This window comes from Canis aureus, chromosome 28, assembly GCF_053574225.1.
Source record: "Canis aureus isolate CA01 chromosome 28, VMU_Caureus_v.1.0, whole genome shotgun sequence".
Classification (NCBI taxonomy): Eukaryota; Metazoa; Chordata; class Mammalia; order Carnivora; family Canidae; genus Canis; species Canis aureus.
Window position 1 is genome coordinate 15,593,162 of NC_135638.1, and position 15,156 is coordinate 15,608,317.

General features: G+C 35.7%; 1 protein-coding gene and 1 long non-coding RNA gene across 8 annotated transcripts in view; one reads left to right on the forward strand and one right to left on the reverse strand.

Annotated features, from left to right (window-relative positions):
• Window positions 1-15,156, forward strand: part of LOC144300463 (uncharacterized) — a 445,593-nt gene that overhangs the window by 37,736 nt on the left and 392,701 nt on the right. The gene's annotated exons all lie outside the window — the stretch shown is intronic.
• The window catches only part of PKIA (cAMP-dependent protein kinase inhibitor alpha), a 96,246-nt gene continuing 90,003 nt past the window's right edge, over window positions 8,914-15,156 (reverse strand). For all 4 annotated transcript variants that reach the window (XM_077876492.1, XM_077876490.1, XM_077876493.1 and 1 more), the window contains one exon: window positions 8,914-12,430. In XM_077876492.1, coding sequence (XP_077732618.1) covers window positions 12,351-12,430 — 80 coding nt within the window. In that variant the 3' untranslated portion in view covers window positions 8,914-12,350. The remainder of the gene's footprint in view (window positions 12,431-15,156) is intronic.

Here is a 15,156-nt window from a genome sequence, read left to right on the forward strand (position 1 = left end):
CTCTGATATTTGACACATTTGTACAAAAAGTCATGGCAGTTTGGTGGCCCTGGGTATCCTCTCCCACCTCTCCTATAGTTGATAAATGACTTAATGGAAATCTATAGTAATAGAGGTAAAAATTGCTCTTGTTGCAGTGTTGTTTGTGCCTTTTTCCTGTTCATTTTTCTTACGCCTCCCCGGTACATAGGGTTTATTTGCATATTTCCAGCACACTTTAGATTGATCTTAGAAGCCTAGGTATGGAATTTCTTTCCTTTTTCTCTTTTTCTCAATTAAAGTTAGGTAAGGCTGAGTAGAGTGCAGAAAATGTGAGGCAGAGGAATTAGGGGAGAAAGCTGGACTTCAGAGGATGGAGATTGGAAGGCAACTGAGTATTTTGAGGGTTGTAAGAATTATAAAGCAATAAAATGGAGGAAAGTAGTGGTATGTGAGCAGAAAGAGAGGAACATGGAAAGACACAGTGTAAGTGAAGAAGTTCAGATAGGAAACTGGTAGAATGAGGCGGGTGGGCCGAGGAGAATGGAGTCAAGGAGGAAGACAACTGTGTTAGGATGTTGTCAGATTGAACCATGAAGTGAGAGAACAGATGGTCATGTTTTGCTATTTTCAGCTGCAAATGCTGTCTTTGCAGAGTCAGACTCATTCAAAATATTCTTGTATGGGCTGAAAGTACAACAAGGCACTGTTCTGAGAGCAGGGGAAAAAAAAACAATACTGTGAAGCAATTGTAATTCCAACAAATGGCATGCTGAATATTGCTAGATATTTAATATTTTGAGAAGTTATTTAGTTAGGACTTATTGTAGCATGGAATTCACAGATTCAATCCACTTGTATACTTGCTCAGGTTGGCTTGAGTTAGGATATGTCTTAATTGATTTTTTTTTCTGATTAAGCCAATGAGGGAATACCTGTTGCAGACATAAAGTTTAAATTTTCTTAGAAATGCACTTTAAATAACTTGAATCTGGAGCAGGTAAAAGGCAGGTAGAGAGAAAAAAAGTGCTATTTCCAAAGAATTGCATTTATAAGACCAGAGGAGCTGTGTGGTAATGAGAAAGCCTGGAGCAGAAGGTTGCAGAATTAAGTACCAAGGAAAAGGTCATCAACTTGGATCTCATATTAAAGCCTGTTTAGCAGAAAATTGAAATCTTTATTACTGTCTTCACAAAACTATTATACATATGATCTGTTGCTAATGGAACGTAAAACTCAGGTGAGAAAATAGGTGGATTGTGTAGGAAGAGAGAAGACCAAATATTTGGGATCATGCAACTAAAAAGGGCTGAATGAAGACAGAGCCAATGGTTCAAGTCTGAGTGGAGATTGAAACTACATGGACCAGGGGAAATAACCTGAAGGACCTGTGTTTCCTTAGGTAGAGATCCTCTAGAAGATAAATGGACTGGCATGGGCTTCATTATTTCTGGGGCTACAGATTGACCCGAGAAGCCTGACCCTGCAGAAGAGCAACCTGCGATGAGCATTAATGTATTAGGTGACAGTTCTGGGCTGAATTCCAGGGCCTGCTCTGTAAGAACAGATGGAGATTCACCATTTTATCATTCTCAGAGGATGTAGCCCTTTGCAGAGGGTGGTGACTAGAAGAGAACCTGATGAGGACTTCCAGGGTGTTGAAATACTCTGACCTTTGATCTGGATGGTGGTTACCTGCATGTGTTCATTTTATGGAAATACATAAAACTGCACATTTATAAACATTTCTAAATATTTATTATACTTCAGCAGAGATTTAAAAAATGGTTGATGCCTTACCCTGCAAAAAAATCAAAATCTATAGAAATTAGGCCCAATTCTTAATATGTTTAAAAATTCCTGGTGAGGGATGTCTGGGTGGCTCAGTGGTTGAGTGCCTGCCTTCAGCTCAGGGTGTGATCCTGGAGTCCTGGGATCGAGTCCCGCATTGGGCTCTCTGCATGGAGCCTGCTTCTCCCTCTGCCTGTGTCTCTGCCTCTCTCTCTTTCTGTCTCTTGTGAATACATATATAAAATCTTAAAAAAAAAAATTCCTGGTGAATCTGATAGGAAGCCAAAGTTGAGAATCACTGAGAAAGAACTATATACAAACATGCACAATCTACAACCCCCTTTGTCCTAAAAGTGAATCTCTTCTTTACTTAATCCTCAGAAAACGGAAAAGGGCATATAGCTTGTGCCCTATGATATCTGCCCTTTGGTATGGATGTGACATATGGTAGCCAGACCATTTGAAATGAAGGTAGCCTGAATTGAGATAATGGTATAAAAAAAAACACTGGATTTTGAAGAATTGGTATCAAAAAAAGAGAAAATGTTATTAATTTTTATACTGAGTATATATTAATTCAATCTTTTCAATATATTGGGTTATTTGCTGCTTTTTTATTTTGATATAGCTACTAGAAAATGTAAAAATGCATATTTGGCATTTATAATTGTTCTATTGGACAGCTCTGATGTGCTTGAAGGACCATGGGAAATTGTCATCAGAGAAGTTGAAGATAGGTTTCAGTGCTAGCTTTGTAACACAAAAACTTCATGGCCTTGGAGAAGCCACTTAACTTTCCTGCACCTTAGGTTGGTCATTTATAAGGAGAGAAGTGTATTCATATTTCAGGGTAATTGTGAGAAATAGAGGCAATTTAATTGAATGTTCAGTATAGATTCAGAACCTGATCATTATTATTTTCCTGAGAAAGGTCATCTTTCTGTAGTGCTAAATTAAAAGACCTCTTTCTCTTATACTTGCGCCACGTGTCAGCAGAGAAGTATGGTGCCTTTAAAAACTGAGCAGTGTGTCAGGACATAAGTGGAAAGCATGGATGAAGGACAACAGCAGCTGCTTTGCCCAGCAGGATCCTGTCTGTGCCTCTTGTATGTATCCCTGCTGCTTCTCACTTTTCTTCTGACGTTTGGTTTTCTCAGCCACGGGATTCTTAACCTTGGAATATGTCCTACATTCATCTCCAAGCCCTTAGCCTACCTTCAAAAACTTAACTCCCACTTTCAGAATTCTTTCGATTCTATGTTAGGCTCCTTGGCATGGATGCCCTCTGTGTCTCAGGATCTTTGTGCCTGAGACATGCTCCCAGGCCCACACTCTTCCCTCTGAGTGATCTCATGGAGCTGGTTTTTCAGCCACATCGCAATGTCTCACCTCAGACTTAACACATATACTGTGCTACAGCAAACTTGGATTATTTAAAAAACATGTGACCCTATGTTGTCCTACATGTGAACCTCAGTTTACATCATTTTTTTCTTTGTAGAATATCTAATCTCTTTTCTTCAATGAAATAAATATTTCAAGGAATAATTCCATCACATCCTTCTCCATGATCTTTCCTCTTGAGTGACATTTCTCCCCCAGGGTATGTGCAGGATGTTCCATGTTCATGTGTTATTGCTCATCATATTCAGACACTTATTTATAATAAACATGTATGTATTTGTTTTGCCATTACTATTAAAGTATACTTTAATAAGGCTTAGGGTCTCCTGTGGCCCTATCTTTGCATGGAGCCACATTAAAAAAAGTCTCACCAAAAACCCAAAAATAATTGAGACGTATTCTCAATCTTTACATGTATCTCTTAGAAGGTCTAGTTCACAGGCTATAAAAATGCTGTTTTTTAATCTTAATTTTCTTTGAATATTTCTTCATTGAAATCAGCCCTCTCAAACCTTTTTTGTTTGTTTGTTTTTTAAGATTTTATTCATTAATTCATGAGAGACACAGAGAGAGGCAGAGATGGGAGAAACAGGCTCCATGCAAGAGCGCGATATGGGACTCGATCCCAGGACACCGAGATCATGCCCTGAGCTGAAGGCAGACACCCAACCACTGAGCCACACAGGCGTCCCCCAAACTTTCTTTTAGAAACCCCAGTTTCATTGCTTTTCCAATTTGCCCCCTAATTCTTAGCTTCAGGAAAGAACAACCCTTGTATTAATTGTTCATGAAAAAAGTCTTTTTCTTCTTATCACTCTAACCTGTGTCTAGATCAAAAAAAATTTTTTTTCTTCTTATCACTCTAACCTGTGTCTAGATCTTTTCTTTCAATTTTGTGTTACAAAGGCTTGGGAATCAGTTGAGCAAAAAGTAAATTCTCATTATGCAGTGTTATTAAAGGAAAATTCCACATATTAAAATAATTGAATGGCAATGGGAAAAGGCTGAGAATCCTGACAGAAGAAACTGCTCACTGTCACTTATTCTAGTTTCTATTAGTCAAAGATTTTGTGTTTGTTTTTTTTTTAATTTTACTCCTTGCTGCACCGAACACAGTGACTTAAACTTACTAAATGCTAACAAATATTTCCTAAATAAAATTAATGATTTACTGGATTTTTTTAGGACCATCCAGGAAGGCAGGTTCTTTTTAAGTTGTCACTCCCTAGCTGTAGCTATTTTTACATAATTTTTTGCCCTTAAGATTCACGGTTATATATTGTTTTATGGATTTTAAAGAACATGTGGGATAAAAGAAAACTTAAAAATTCAACAAGCCCCCCCAAAAAAATTCAACACGCCAGTTATAATAGTGACACCATCCTACTCAAGTGAAATGTATAAAATTAATCATGGTAGCCAAAGTGCAAACATGTGTTCTGTTAGGAATAACCTACATCATTTCCCTGGCCATTCTTATTCTTAGTTTCAGAGTCAAAAAGTATATATAATTCTTCTTTAGTCCTGCCATATTTTCCAATGTTAATTTGATTACTTTTATTTTTGTGTTTTCTAAAAGATACAATATTCAGGAAAAAGACCTTAAGGTTCTGTACATATATATCAGTGTCCTTTCCTTCTTGAGTGTATACAGATGTGTCTCTTGGTCCCTTTGTATTATTTTCTCCTTTTTTTCTATGAGTTCCTGCCATTTTGAAGTTCATCATATCTTATCAAAACTCTCATTTCTTTAGCCTACTAGAGTACATTAGATTTTATTTTTAGAAGCATATTCTTAGAAACTTCCATGTCCCCTTGTTTAAAGACCAAAAGCCTCCCCAGAGATCTTGCTGTCCGACAAATGTGTTGCTTAGGCTAGAAGACTATGATACAATCTCTCTCAGTCCTTTTTTTTTTTTTTTTTTTTTGGTCTATTCTCAATCCTAGCAAACTGAAGGGTATTTAAACTACAGAATGCCAAGAAATACCTTTACCAGAGTTACTATGTAGTTGGATGGCTTACTCTAATTTGCTTATTTATTTATACCTCATCCTATTGGACATTTCATCAGTGTATGTCATATCAAATTTGTGTGTTTGTAAATGTGCAGCATACAGTTTGAGAATCAAATTTATAATTAGTTACATTAATGCGGCACTTGGGTGATTCAGTCAGTTAAATATCCGACTCTTGATTTTTAACTCAGGTCATGATCTCAGGGTTGAGATGGAGCCTGCTGGGCATGGAGCCTGCTTGAGATTCTCTCTCTCTCTCTTTTTGCCCCTCCCCAATCCCTCTTAAAAAAAATTTAAATTGATTTAAAAAATAAAAAGTTACACTATTTCATAATTTAGAAAAAAAATAAGCTTTTACCTTCTGTAAGGCAATATTATGCAGGCTTTACTATTTTCAACTATCAACTTTATCTCTGTATTGCATTTTTTCCTAATCAATCTGTATGTAAATTGTTTCTTAACTACCTTGTGAGCTTCAGCAGGATGGACATTCATTTACAAATTTATTGAATATTAATAGACAATGAGGAGACAAAGATGAATAAAAGAGGGTTTTTTCCCTGAAAGAGCTCATATTCTAGTTGGAGAGATACACATGTAAACAAATAGCTGTGATCTAATAAGATACATTTGCAGATCAAGTGTTAGGGGATCAAGGAGTATAGAACAGCTAATTTCCTAGGTTGGGGCTTGAGAATGGGGATGCAAGTCAAAAATTCTCTAAAGGGTGAAATGGGACACAATCTGAAAGAACCAATGAGAACTTGATGTCAAATATGAAGAAGAACATCTTAGGAACAGGAAAACGGTTAATACAGAGCAAGGAGTTACATAAAAATAAAATGTGGCACTTATATGAAAAAGTTTTTTTGTCTGGCTAAGTATAAGGATTTTTTAAATTAGGGGAGTCAAACAATCAGATACATCTGGTTGAGAGATAGAATGTCAGACGAGGCAGGTCCTGATGATCAAGCTATTGCATTATATTAGATAAGTGATGATTTAAAAGGTTGTAATGTAGACAAAAAGTGGGAAGTTTCAAGAAGTAAGAATTAGGATTGATGGGCTGAAAAATAAATTGGAGGAAGAAGAGTTAAGGGAACTGTAAGAATTTTCATTTAAGTTTGCTGAGAAACCAGTACTTCTATTATTATGAGATCTGCAGCATATGAAGAACAGCAGTTTTGTGAATGGGGTCATTTGTTGGATTTAATGTTAGAATGTTGAATTTTAAGATGCTTTTGGGAAATCCATATTGAGCTGTCCAATAAGTCAGGTGATCAGGAATGACCTCTGGGATTCATCATAGTAAAAGGGGTGGTTGATGATGTTGGCCTAGAAGAAGAGGTCATGTGAACACTAGGATTAGAGAAGAATAAAGATAGAATCACACGGAACCACAGTATTTACTGGTGAGGTAGAGGAGAGATTTTTCAAAGAAAGTGAGGAGTTGCCAGAGAAAAGGGAACAAAGGATTACATCCATGCATACATATACCCGCGGGTGGTGAGTGGGTAGGAAAGTATAGAGAGCATCTCAAAAAGATTCCGTGGTGAACAAGATTAAATGCTATAAGATAGATTTGTTAAACATACATAAACTACCCATTATATTTGAGCAATGGAATTAATATACTCACTTATGTCTAATTCAGAGAACAAGTGTACAAAGAAGTTGAGTGGTTTAGCTTATACATGGCTACTTTGTGAAACTAGTGATACTGCTGGCAGTCATCCTGGAGTATAATGGAATACAGAACTAAAACATCACAGGCTCATCTTGCCCATCTCTGGATGTCCAGGCTCCAGGTTAGTGCCTACATATGTACAACCCCCCTATGAAGAAATGAGCACTGTAGGACCTGGGGATGTAGCAAACACTATGGGGAGAATGTGGTGGAAGAGAAAGGGCACATCCATATATGATGGAAGATGTGAACCTGGAGAATTATTTTCTTGGGATACAAAGATTCCATCCTTAACGAGACTTTATTATGCAGCTACACCCTGCCAAACTATCGATTAGAATTATAGAAACATTAAATTTTATTTTAGGAGAAACTTGAGTCCTCTGGAACATCATCATTTTTAAATTTACACATCGACTAGGGCTTCAATGACAATACTGAGTCCAAGAACGACTAAAGATGTTGTTGGTAATAAGAAAAATTTAATTGGAAGTCAGATTGCAAAAGGATAAGAAATGAGGAGAAATATGAAAACAAGAGCAAAGATTACTATTTTGAGAAATACAAGTAGGGAAGTTGAGTGGAACTGAGAACTTGAGTACATTTGTAGAAAAGGGTAAAGTGAGTGAAGAAAAAAGGATAATTAACAGACCTCCTAAAAGAAAATGGTTTTAAAATGTCAAAGGAAAACCTACATCTTAGACAGTAGTGGGAAACTTCCTCTATCTCTAGGGATATGACAAAAAATAGCTGCACAGCACTCATGTCTAAAATGCAGTTGTGAACAATGAATAAGCATTGTTAGAAACTTGTTATAGTCATTCTGAAGACAAGTAGAATGAAAGCTGATGGTTTGATTGGTTTTGATGGAGCAGAGCTAGCAGAAAGACAAGAAAGTAAGAAAATCAGGAGAACTGATGAGGTTAACAGTGGATTTCAGACTGGGAGGTGAGTTGCTACAGAAACATCCATCTTGATTTAATCAGAAAGTAGAGGTGGTGCAAACTAGAAAGTTACCCGGTTATAGTCAGATAGTTTTGTTAATTTTGACTTCGTAGTGAGAGATAGCCAGGATCCCAAATCCCTACATTCCGGCCTAGATAGAGACAACAAATATGTAAAGAGAAGAAACACCAGAGAAAATACAAATTTGTTTCCCACTGGCTAGCATTTTGTTCCAAATCCCTGTGTAGTGTTTTATCCTTGTGACCTAAGTAAAATGAGCCTCAAGATTTACATCCTCTTTTACCACTTCTGCCTAAGACCTTGCCTGAACTCAGGGTATTATTTGATGTTACTTTCTCCTAGGTCCTTACTGCCTTTATGTGATAAAAATAATATAATGAAAAGAGACACCACCCAATAAAAGAAATTAAACTCTCTGCTTTTCTACCCCAAGATGTTATCCTCAGTATAGTAAAACCATGGGTGCCTATGAGCATTCCATTTTGTTACTGACTCATTTTAAAACTTTTCAGTGGCATAAATAGAGCTGGAGCGTCTGGAAACTTTGCAGTTTTTCCAAATTAGTGGTTCTCAGGTGGTGAGGGTGAGGGCGGTGGTGGTGGTGGGGGGGCGGCGGCAGAAAAAAATGACAAAGTTGCACAGGGAGTGTTCTCAAGGGGAAGTGTGTGTGTGTATGTGTGTGTGTGAGAGAGAGAGAGAGAGAGAGAGAGAGATAAAGAGGATGTATATGGGTGGAGGAAGGAGTGTTGTAAAACCTTCAAGGGATTCTGATAAACACTGATCTTTTTCCTGATTCAAAATCACTGCCCTGCAGATGAGCAAGTGAAAACCATAGGGGTGTAGGATGTAAGAGTTGGCTCTGATAGATGATGAAGTCCAGGAAGTGGGCTACCAGAGTGGAAGTGCAGGTGAAAATTATTGGAGTTAAGGCCCAGAAAAAGTGAGGCCAGAATACTGGTATGTCTACCACAGGATGGCTGAGGCTTTGAATTTCTCCTTTCTCACTCGCAGCACTTTCTCAAGCATCAAATACATAGTGTATGTTCAATAAATACTCTTAATAGACTGTGCACATTTCAGAAAAAATGTATTACTTTTAATATCAATTATGTGAGCATGCAACATTACTAAATACAAAAGTCATACAAGCTCACAAATTACTTCAGAGACTGCCACCCTTTAATTAAAGAACAATTTGGGGCCTATTAAGACATCATAAATCATAGATGCTTTCCTGTATTTACTTGATAACTATACATTGTCTTCCTATTGTCACAAGCTTCACTCAGAAGCTTGGCTACCTAGCAGTTACATTTCTTTACCCATTATTGCTTCTCTGAAGAGAAAGAGCAATATCATTCGTCTTCAAAAATGGTGCATTTTCACTGTGTCTGAGTAAGACTCAAGTGTAGAGCATTTACAGTGAGCAGTTCTTGGAGTGTTGCCTAAAAATTGAAGACTGCCTGTTATATATTAGAAAAACATTTCTATGGACTATGAGAACAGTATGTTGGCATAGGATGTTTATAATTAATAGAAGGTAAATTTGACAAGTTCATATCTATGACAAATGAGCTGAAAACTGAAATTTTCCTATTTTTAGTTAATTAAACAAAATGAGTAGCATGTCACAAAAAATTCTGAACCATGCTAAATTCATAGACTATATGTCAGAAAAATATTTTGGGGGAGTATAACACACAAAATAAATTCTACTTGAATTTTTTTTTTTTTTTTTTTTTTTTAAGTGCACTATCAATGGTCTGGTCACATCTGTGTCATTTCTCTTCTAGGTAACCTTGAGAAAGACAATTTCCTCTTCCAAGAGTCACTTCCCTCTCTAAAATATGGAGGTTGAACCAGTTCATCTCTAAATGTTCCCTTACAGATAAAGATGCTCTATAATTAGCTTAGTTTTATGGCATGTGCAGTAGAAAGCTCCTTGGAAACAGATAAAAATAGGTTCAAATCTAATTTCATCATTTATTAGCTCTTTAAACTTGAAAAGTTATACCTTATTAAGCCTTAATTTCTTAATCTGTGAAATGGGATAACACTACCTCTTTAATCAAATTATATAAGGAGAAAAAATAAAATGTGAGAAAATGTGCTAGGAAGTGATTAGCATAATGTCCATTGGTTAGTAGGCACTCACTGCATATTCTCAACCTAATGCCTTAGTTTTCCACCCTTTCCTTTTCTCCTTAAAAATTCAATCCCATGTATATTACTGACTTGCAAGTAAAAGATATTACAATATAATTTGGAAGACACTGTGGACTTTTGCTGAGCAACATTTATAGGATGTGGACATTTTGGAAAGTTGATTTTTATCTTCTAGCTTGGGAATGCCTCAGGGTTTGAATATAGCAGACAAAGTAGCAGTAAAAGGTCAAAATAATTCAAAAGCTCCATATGACTTTGCAATTTAGCACTATTATATATTCAAAGACAAGCATGACACCACATGCATTAATAATAGTATATCACATAGGAATATAAACTCTCCACATACACTCAGCACTAGTCCTAAACTTAACAAAATCACAGGTAATCAGTTTGGAATTCCACAACTTTAAGGATGGAGAGAACTTTATCTAGATTCACAAGAAAGCCATGAGGATAGTAAATGAGGATATTGAAAAAGTGATTTTATGGGTTGGATGTTTTAAATGGACTACCAGAGATTGTCTAAAAAAGCTTAGGAACCTCTCTTCCCACTTGTAAGTCTATTAACAGGTGGATTTATTTGAATTTTAACGTGAGATTTTGGACCCTAACTGGTTAGAATGAAGTACTCTACTATTTAGTCTTCCTTCTATTTTCTGAGAGACTCATTCTATTAACATTTTTTTCTAGTAATATCTGATTGAGAACCAAATGATACCCACCCTTATCCTACTTATTTGGAAAATACTATAAGGGGAAATGAGGGCAAACTGGCCTTTTATCCTATAAGCAGCTACAGAAGAGGGCTGAATTCCCAGTATGTCCATGGAGATTATCTGTGGAAATGCTGCTTAACCTACCTCACATGGGACTATCTCTAAGACCTTGAGGATAATTAAGTGGGGTATTTATTGTAAAGGGTCTTCCTGTTATCTGTTATTTGTCCAGTTATCCATGAGCCATTGGCATATTACTGGTTCCTTATTTATTACTACTGATAAATGATTTTATAATACTGACCAATGGGATTACATAGCTCACAGAAACTTTCCATAGATGAACCATGATGTCAAAACACAGCAGAGGCTATCAACAGTATTTTGTTAGCTTCTAATGATAATTATTATTGTATCAGAATGCAATTCACACTAATTGTTAGTAAAAGTTTACAAACATTAAAAAGTGCATAATAACATTTGTATCTGATAGGGCTGAAAAAAGACATGAAAAACACAATGCAAGGGCTTTACTTTTGTGATTGGTGTCCACATGATTGCAAGATAATTTTTTCCATCTGTTACAGCTCCATGCAGATAAGTTGTCCTCCAAATTTAAATAGTAGCATACAGCATTGAGAAGTTTGATTCCATAAGAACAAAATGTTTCCCGTTCTTAATATTATCTTGTTTTATCTTTCCCACCATCTTGATTATCCAAAATCCTCATAATTAAAAACTTTAAAAAAATATATTAGTTGGGAAAAGTTCTCCAATTGAAAATAAAACAAAATTTGCATATTGAATTCTGGTCTGTGCAGACACCAAACAGACTGAATTCAAGTAAAATTCACATTAACAGATAGTTTCAAATGCCTGTATAATAGAGCAAAAGAGTCTTAATTCATTGGTTAGACTTAATAAATTCACCAACAGTGAATCATGGGGAAAGATTAAGTTAAAAAAAAAGTGCGATCTATCCTGTGTACACCACCACACTGTGGAGAAGGAAAAAGGCAGCCCTTTTAAAAATGAGTGGTATAAAAATTCACAGTAACATACATTATTTTTGTTTCTCATAAGCAATCAAAGAAGGGGGCAGTGCTGAGCATCTATTATACAATACAAAACAGTGTAAATAACACAGCAGGAACACACAGATACATAATGCTAAAAAACAGTGCTTTCTGGATGGTTCTTTTACTGGGTGAATACTTGGACCAGAGATATTTAAACTCTGGGGTTCAACCAACCTTTTGCAATTAGACACAATTAAATCCTCTGACATTGTGAGGGGCCAGATGCTACAGGAAGAATCATCATCTAGGTCAGTGCTACTCTCTACAAGCATTTTGTCATATGGTCAAGTGAAAAGATCCATACAAAAATGACATCCAAACACAAGCCACATGATTTCAACCATTGCTAATGACAGAGGTAGAGAAAAGTCTGTCTGCAGCCACAACCTCTGCCCCCATTTTTAACATGATAATGAGCAGATTCCTACAATGCAGCACAGCTATATTTCCCCCCACTTTTTCACTCATGGAAACAAATGCATTCCAGCCAGGCCTGGAGATTTGAGACATTGTCAGATGTTGCTGAAGTTATCAAAGTGGGCTTTAGCTTTCAGATTTTGCTGCTTCTCCCTGGGCTTCCCCACTTTGTTCTGTGGAACTTCGTTGTGCATCTTCTTCACCTTCTGTAAGAGACAATGAGAAAAAGATAAAGGCAAAGTAAAAACTATTGTCTATATTTACTGACTCTTAAGATATCATATTGGGAATTTAAGAGATACTCAAAAAGTCTGAAGTTCTCATAGAGACAAGTGTATTTTATTGATAATCAATTCTTCAATTAGTGTTTCAAAGGCTGGCTAATTCTGGTTCTGTGAACTAGGGACAGCATGGCTCAAAAACAAAATAATAATTTATACAGTGCTTAGTGATCACCTATGCTTTTGATAAATAGCTAGGAAATCTCAAGGCCAGGTTTTGACACTTAGAGTTTCACAGGTTGCAGAAATTGAAAGTGATTTTAGGCAGAAATCAGAATGGGAAGCAAGTTTACTATTTCACTCCTGTCTTATTTTAAGAAATATTTAAAATTGCATTTTACATTATTTATATTACTTGTCGAGAACCCACCTGCTTTCTCAGATGTTTCGTTACTTTACCCTGGGTGGCTCTGCGGTTTAGCGCTGCCTTCAGCCCAGGGTATGGTCCTGGAGACCCGGGATCTAGTCCTATATCAGGCTCCCTGCGTGGAGCCTGCTTCTCTCTCTGCCTGTGTCTCTGCTTCTCTCTCTCTGTGTGTTTCTCATGAATAAATAAATAAAATCTTAAAAAAAATTAAAAGCAACAGTACAAGATGAAGGGACATTATGTTAGCTCATGGGTCTCTGGCCAGTAGTTATGGCCTCCAGTCTGCCCTTGAAGAACATAAACTATATCAATATTTGCTGAGTGTTTGTTACCATAATTCAAATAGATAGAGGTGAGTAGGCTGTTCCATTCTTTAAATGGATGTGTTAAGAGGCAATTTCTCCTTTATTCTTAATGAGTATACACAAAACATTTCACCAGATACTATACTTTAAGGAAATTAAAGGCAGTTCTACATAAATATACATATTCTGTTCCTAAAGGGGTTTTCAGAGTATAACCAGGCATTATATATCATGTTCACAAACTACTTTCATTATTACAGCAATGAATAGCCTCCCAAAATGTGTAGATGGCCTGAATCTGAAATGTGTAGATTAGCATACAACAAAAACTTGATAAATATGAAAAGCTCTTGGTAACCAAAAGAATGAAGTCAAATTAGGGCAGATACAAGACAGAAGAATATTTAAGGATGAAACTGACTGCATAAATACAAGATGAGGAATTTGACTTCCATGGAGCTTGGAACTTTCTAGGTGTCTGAGAACTCTTCTCACAGCTTAGCATAATGCTGCAGTCACAGATTCGTGGCTAAATAGGTGCTTGTTAGAAAGCTGAAATAAACATGGGACAGCAATATTGTTGAGTATAAACTAAAAAGAAGTTGAAACACTCAAGAATTATAGAAGTCCCTCATAATATTCAGCCATTGATATTGCATTTGTCATTATATATTTGTCATAATTGCAGTTACTATATTTAGTTCTTTGTACTTAGAATAATAAAAAAGTTACTACTGTTTATATTTTGCCTGTTGCTGGACTTTAGGATTTGAAGAGAAACAAAAATTTTTAGGAGCCTGGAGAATAGTAATTAAAATATAGAAATGTTTAGAAAAGAAGACATTTGATAGCATAAAGATATTTTAATTAATTTAACTTGTTTAATAATACTGCTAATATAAAATATAATTATTTTATTATATTTATTAATATGAAATGAATTTATTTCACTTGTTATATAATTTAATATATTCTCTTGTATAAGCTAGGTCTTAATGCTGATGAGTCTTAATTTCAGCGAAGACTGAAGAGGAAGAAATAGAACTGCTCTATCAATAATATTAGAGGTGTCTAAAATTAATGCAGATTATTTAAAATAGAATATTATTTACAAATAAAAATATAAATCTCATAAAAGAAATTAGCAAACTCTCAAAGACCACAGAAAAAATTTTACTTACTTCATGCAACCAAATTGCAATAATTCCCTAAGTCCTTTCTGACAGCTGCTTTCCTAAGTAACTTCTAGTAGTAAATAACAGAGAAACAACCAAACCTAAAGTATGCATAAGCCTGTATATTTCCAAGGTGGTGGTAGTAAAGTTTTATTTTCAATTTGAATTTGAAAAGACCAATCTGTGACCTGCTGACCCTTAGCCATTGAATAAAGTACTATCCCTAGGTATTTTAGGGTAATGTTGTTTAGCTGTTTCATTAACATAAAACTCTGACTCCGTTTTCCAATAACCAGAAAGCTTTACCATCATAAAAATTCTAATAGCAAAGAAGTACTGAGTGGTTACCATGAGTCAGAAACTCCTAAGTGCTTTTCATGTACACAACTTTGTGGTTCCTCTGTGGTAAACTCCTTTTTTTCACTTTTAAAGGTTATTTTTACACAAGATTTGTTAGGGAAAGACATCCAGTTTTAAATCTTGCAAAAGCTATGAATGAAAGATCTATTGGGATTTATTTAAATACTCAGAAATACTTTGATATTACAAACTTGTTTTACTTTTTCATTGGTAAAGTCTGATTACTTGGGTAGGAAGAGTGCAAGGCCCAATAAGACAAATTTTCCACACACTAGTTCTATCATGAAAAGAAAACTGTAAGACCTTTTTACCAAAGACATTGATGTAATTTTACTTCCATTTTTCAATAGAATTGGTCCCAGAGACCCTGTGCCTTTGAAATGGTTATTGAAATATTATAGATGGCTGATATTGAAGGGCTCCAATTTTGTTAAATATTCTATA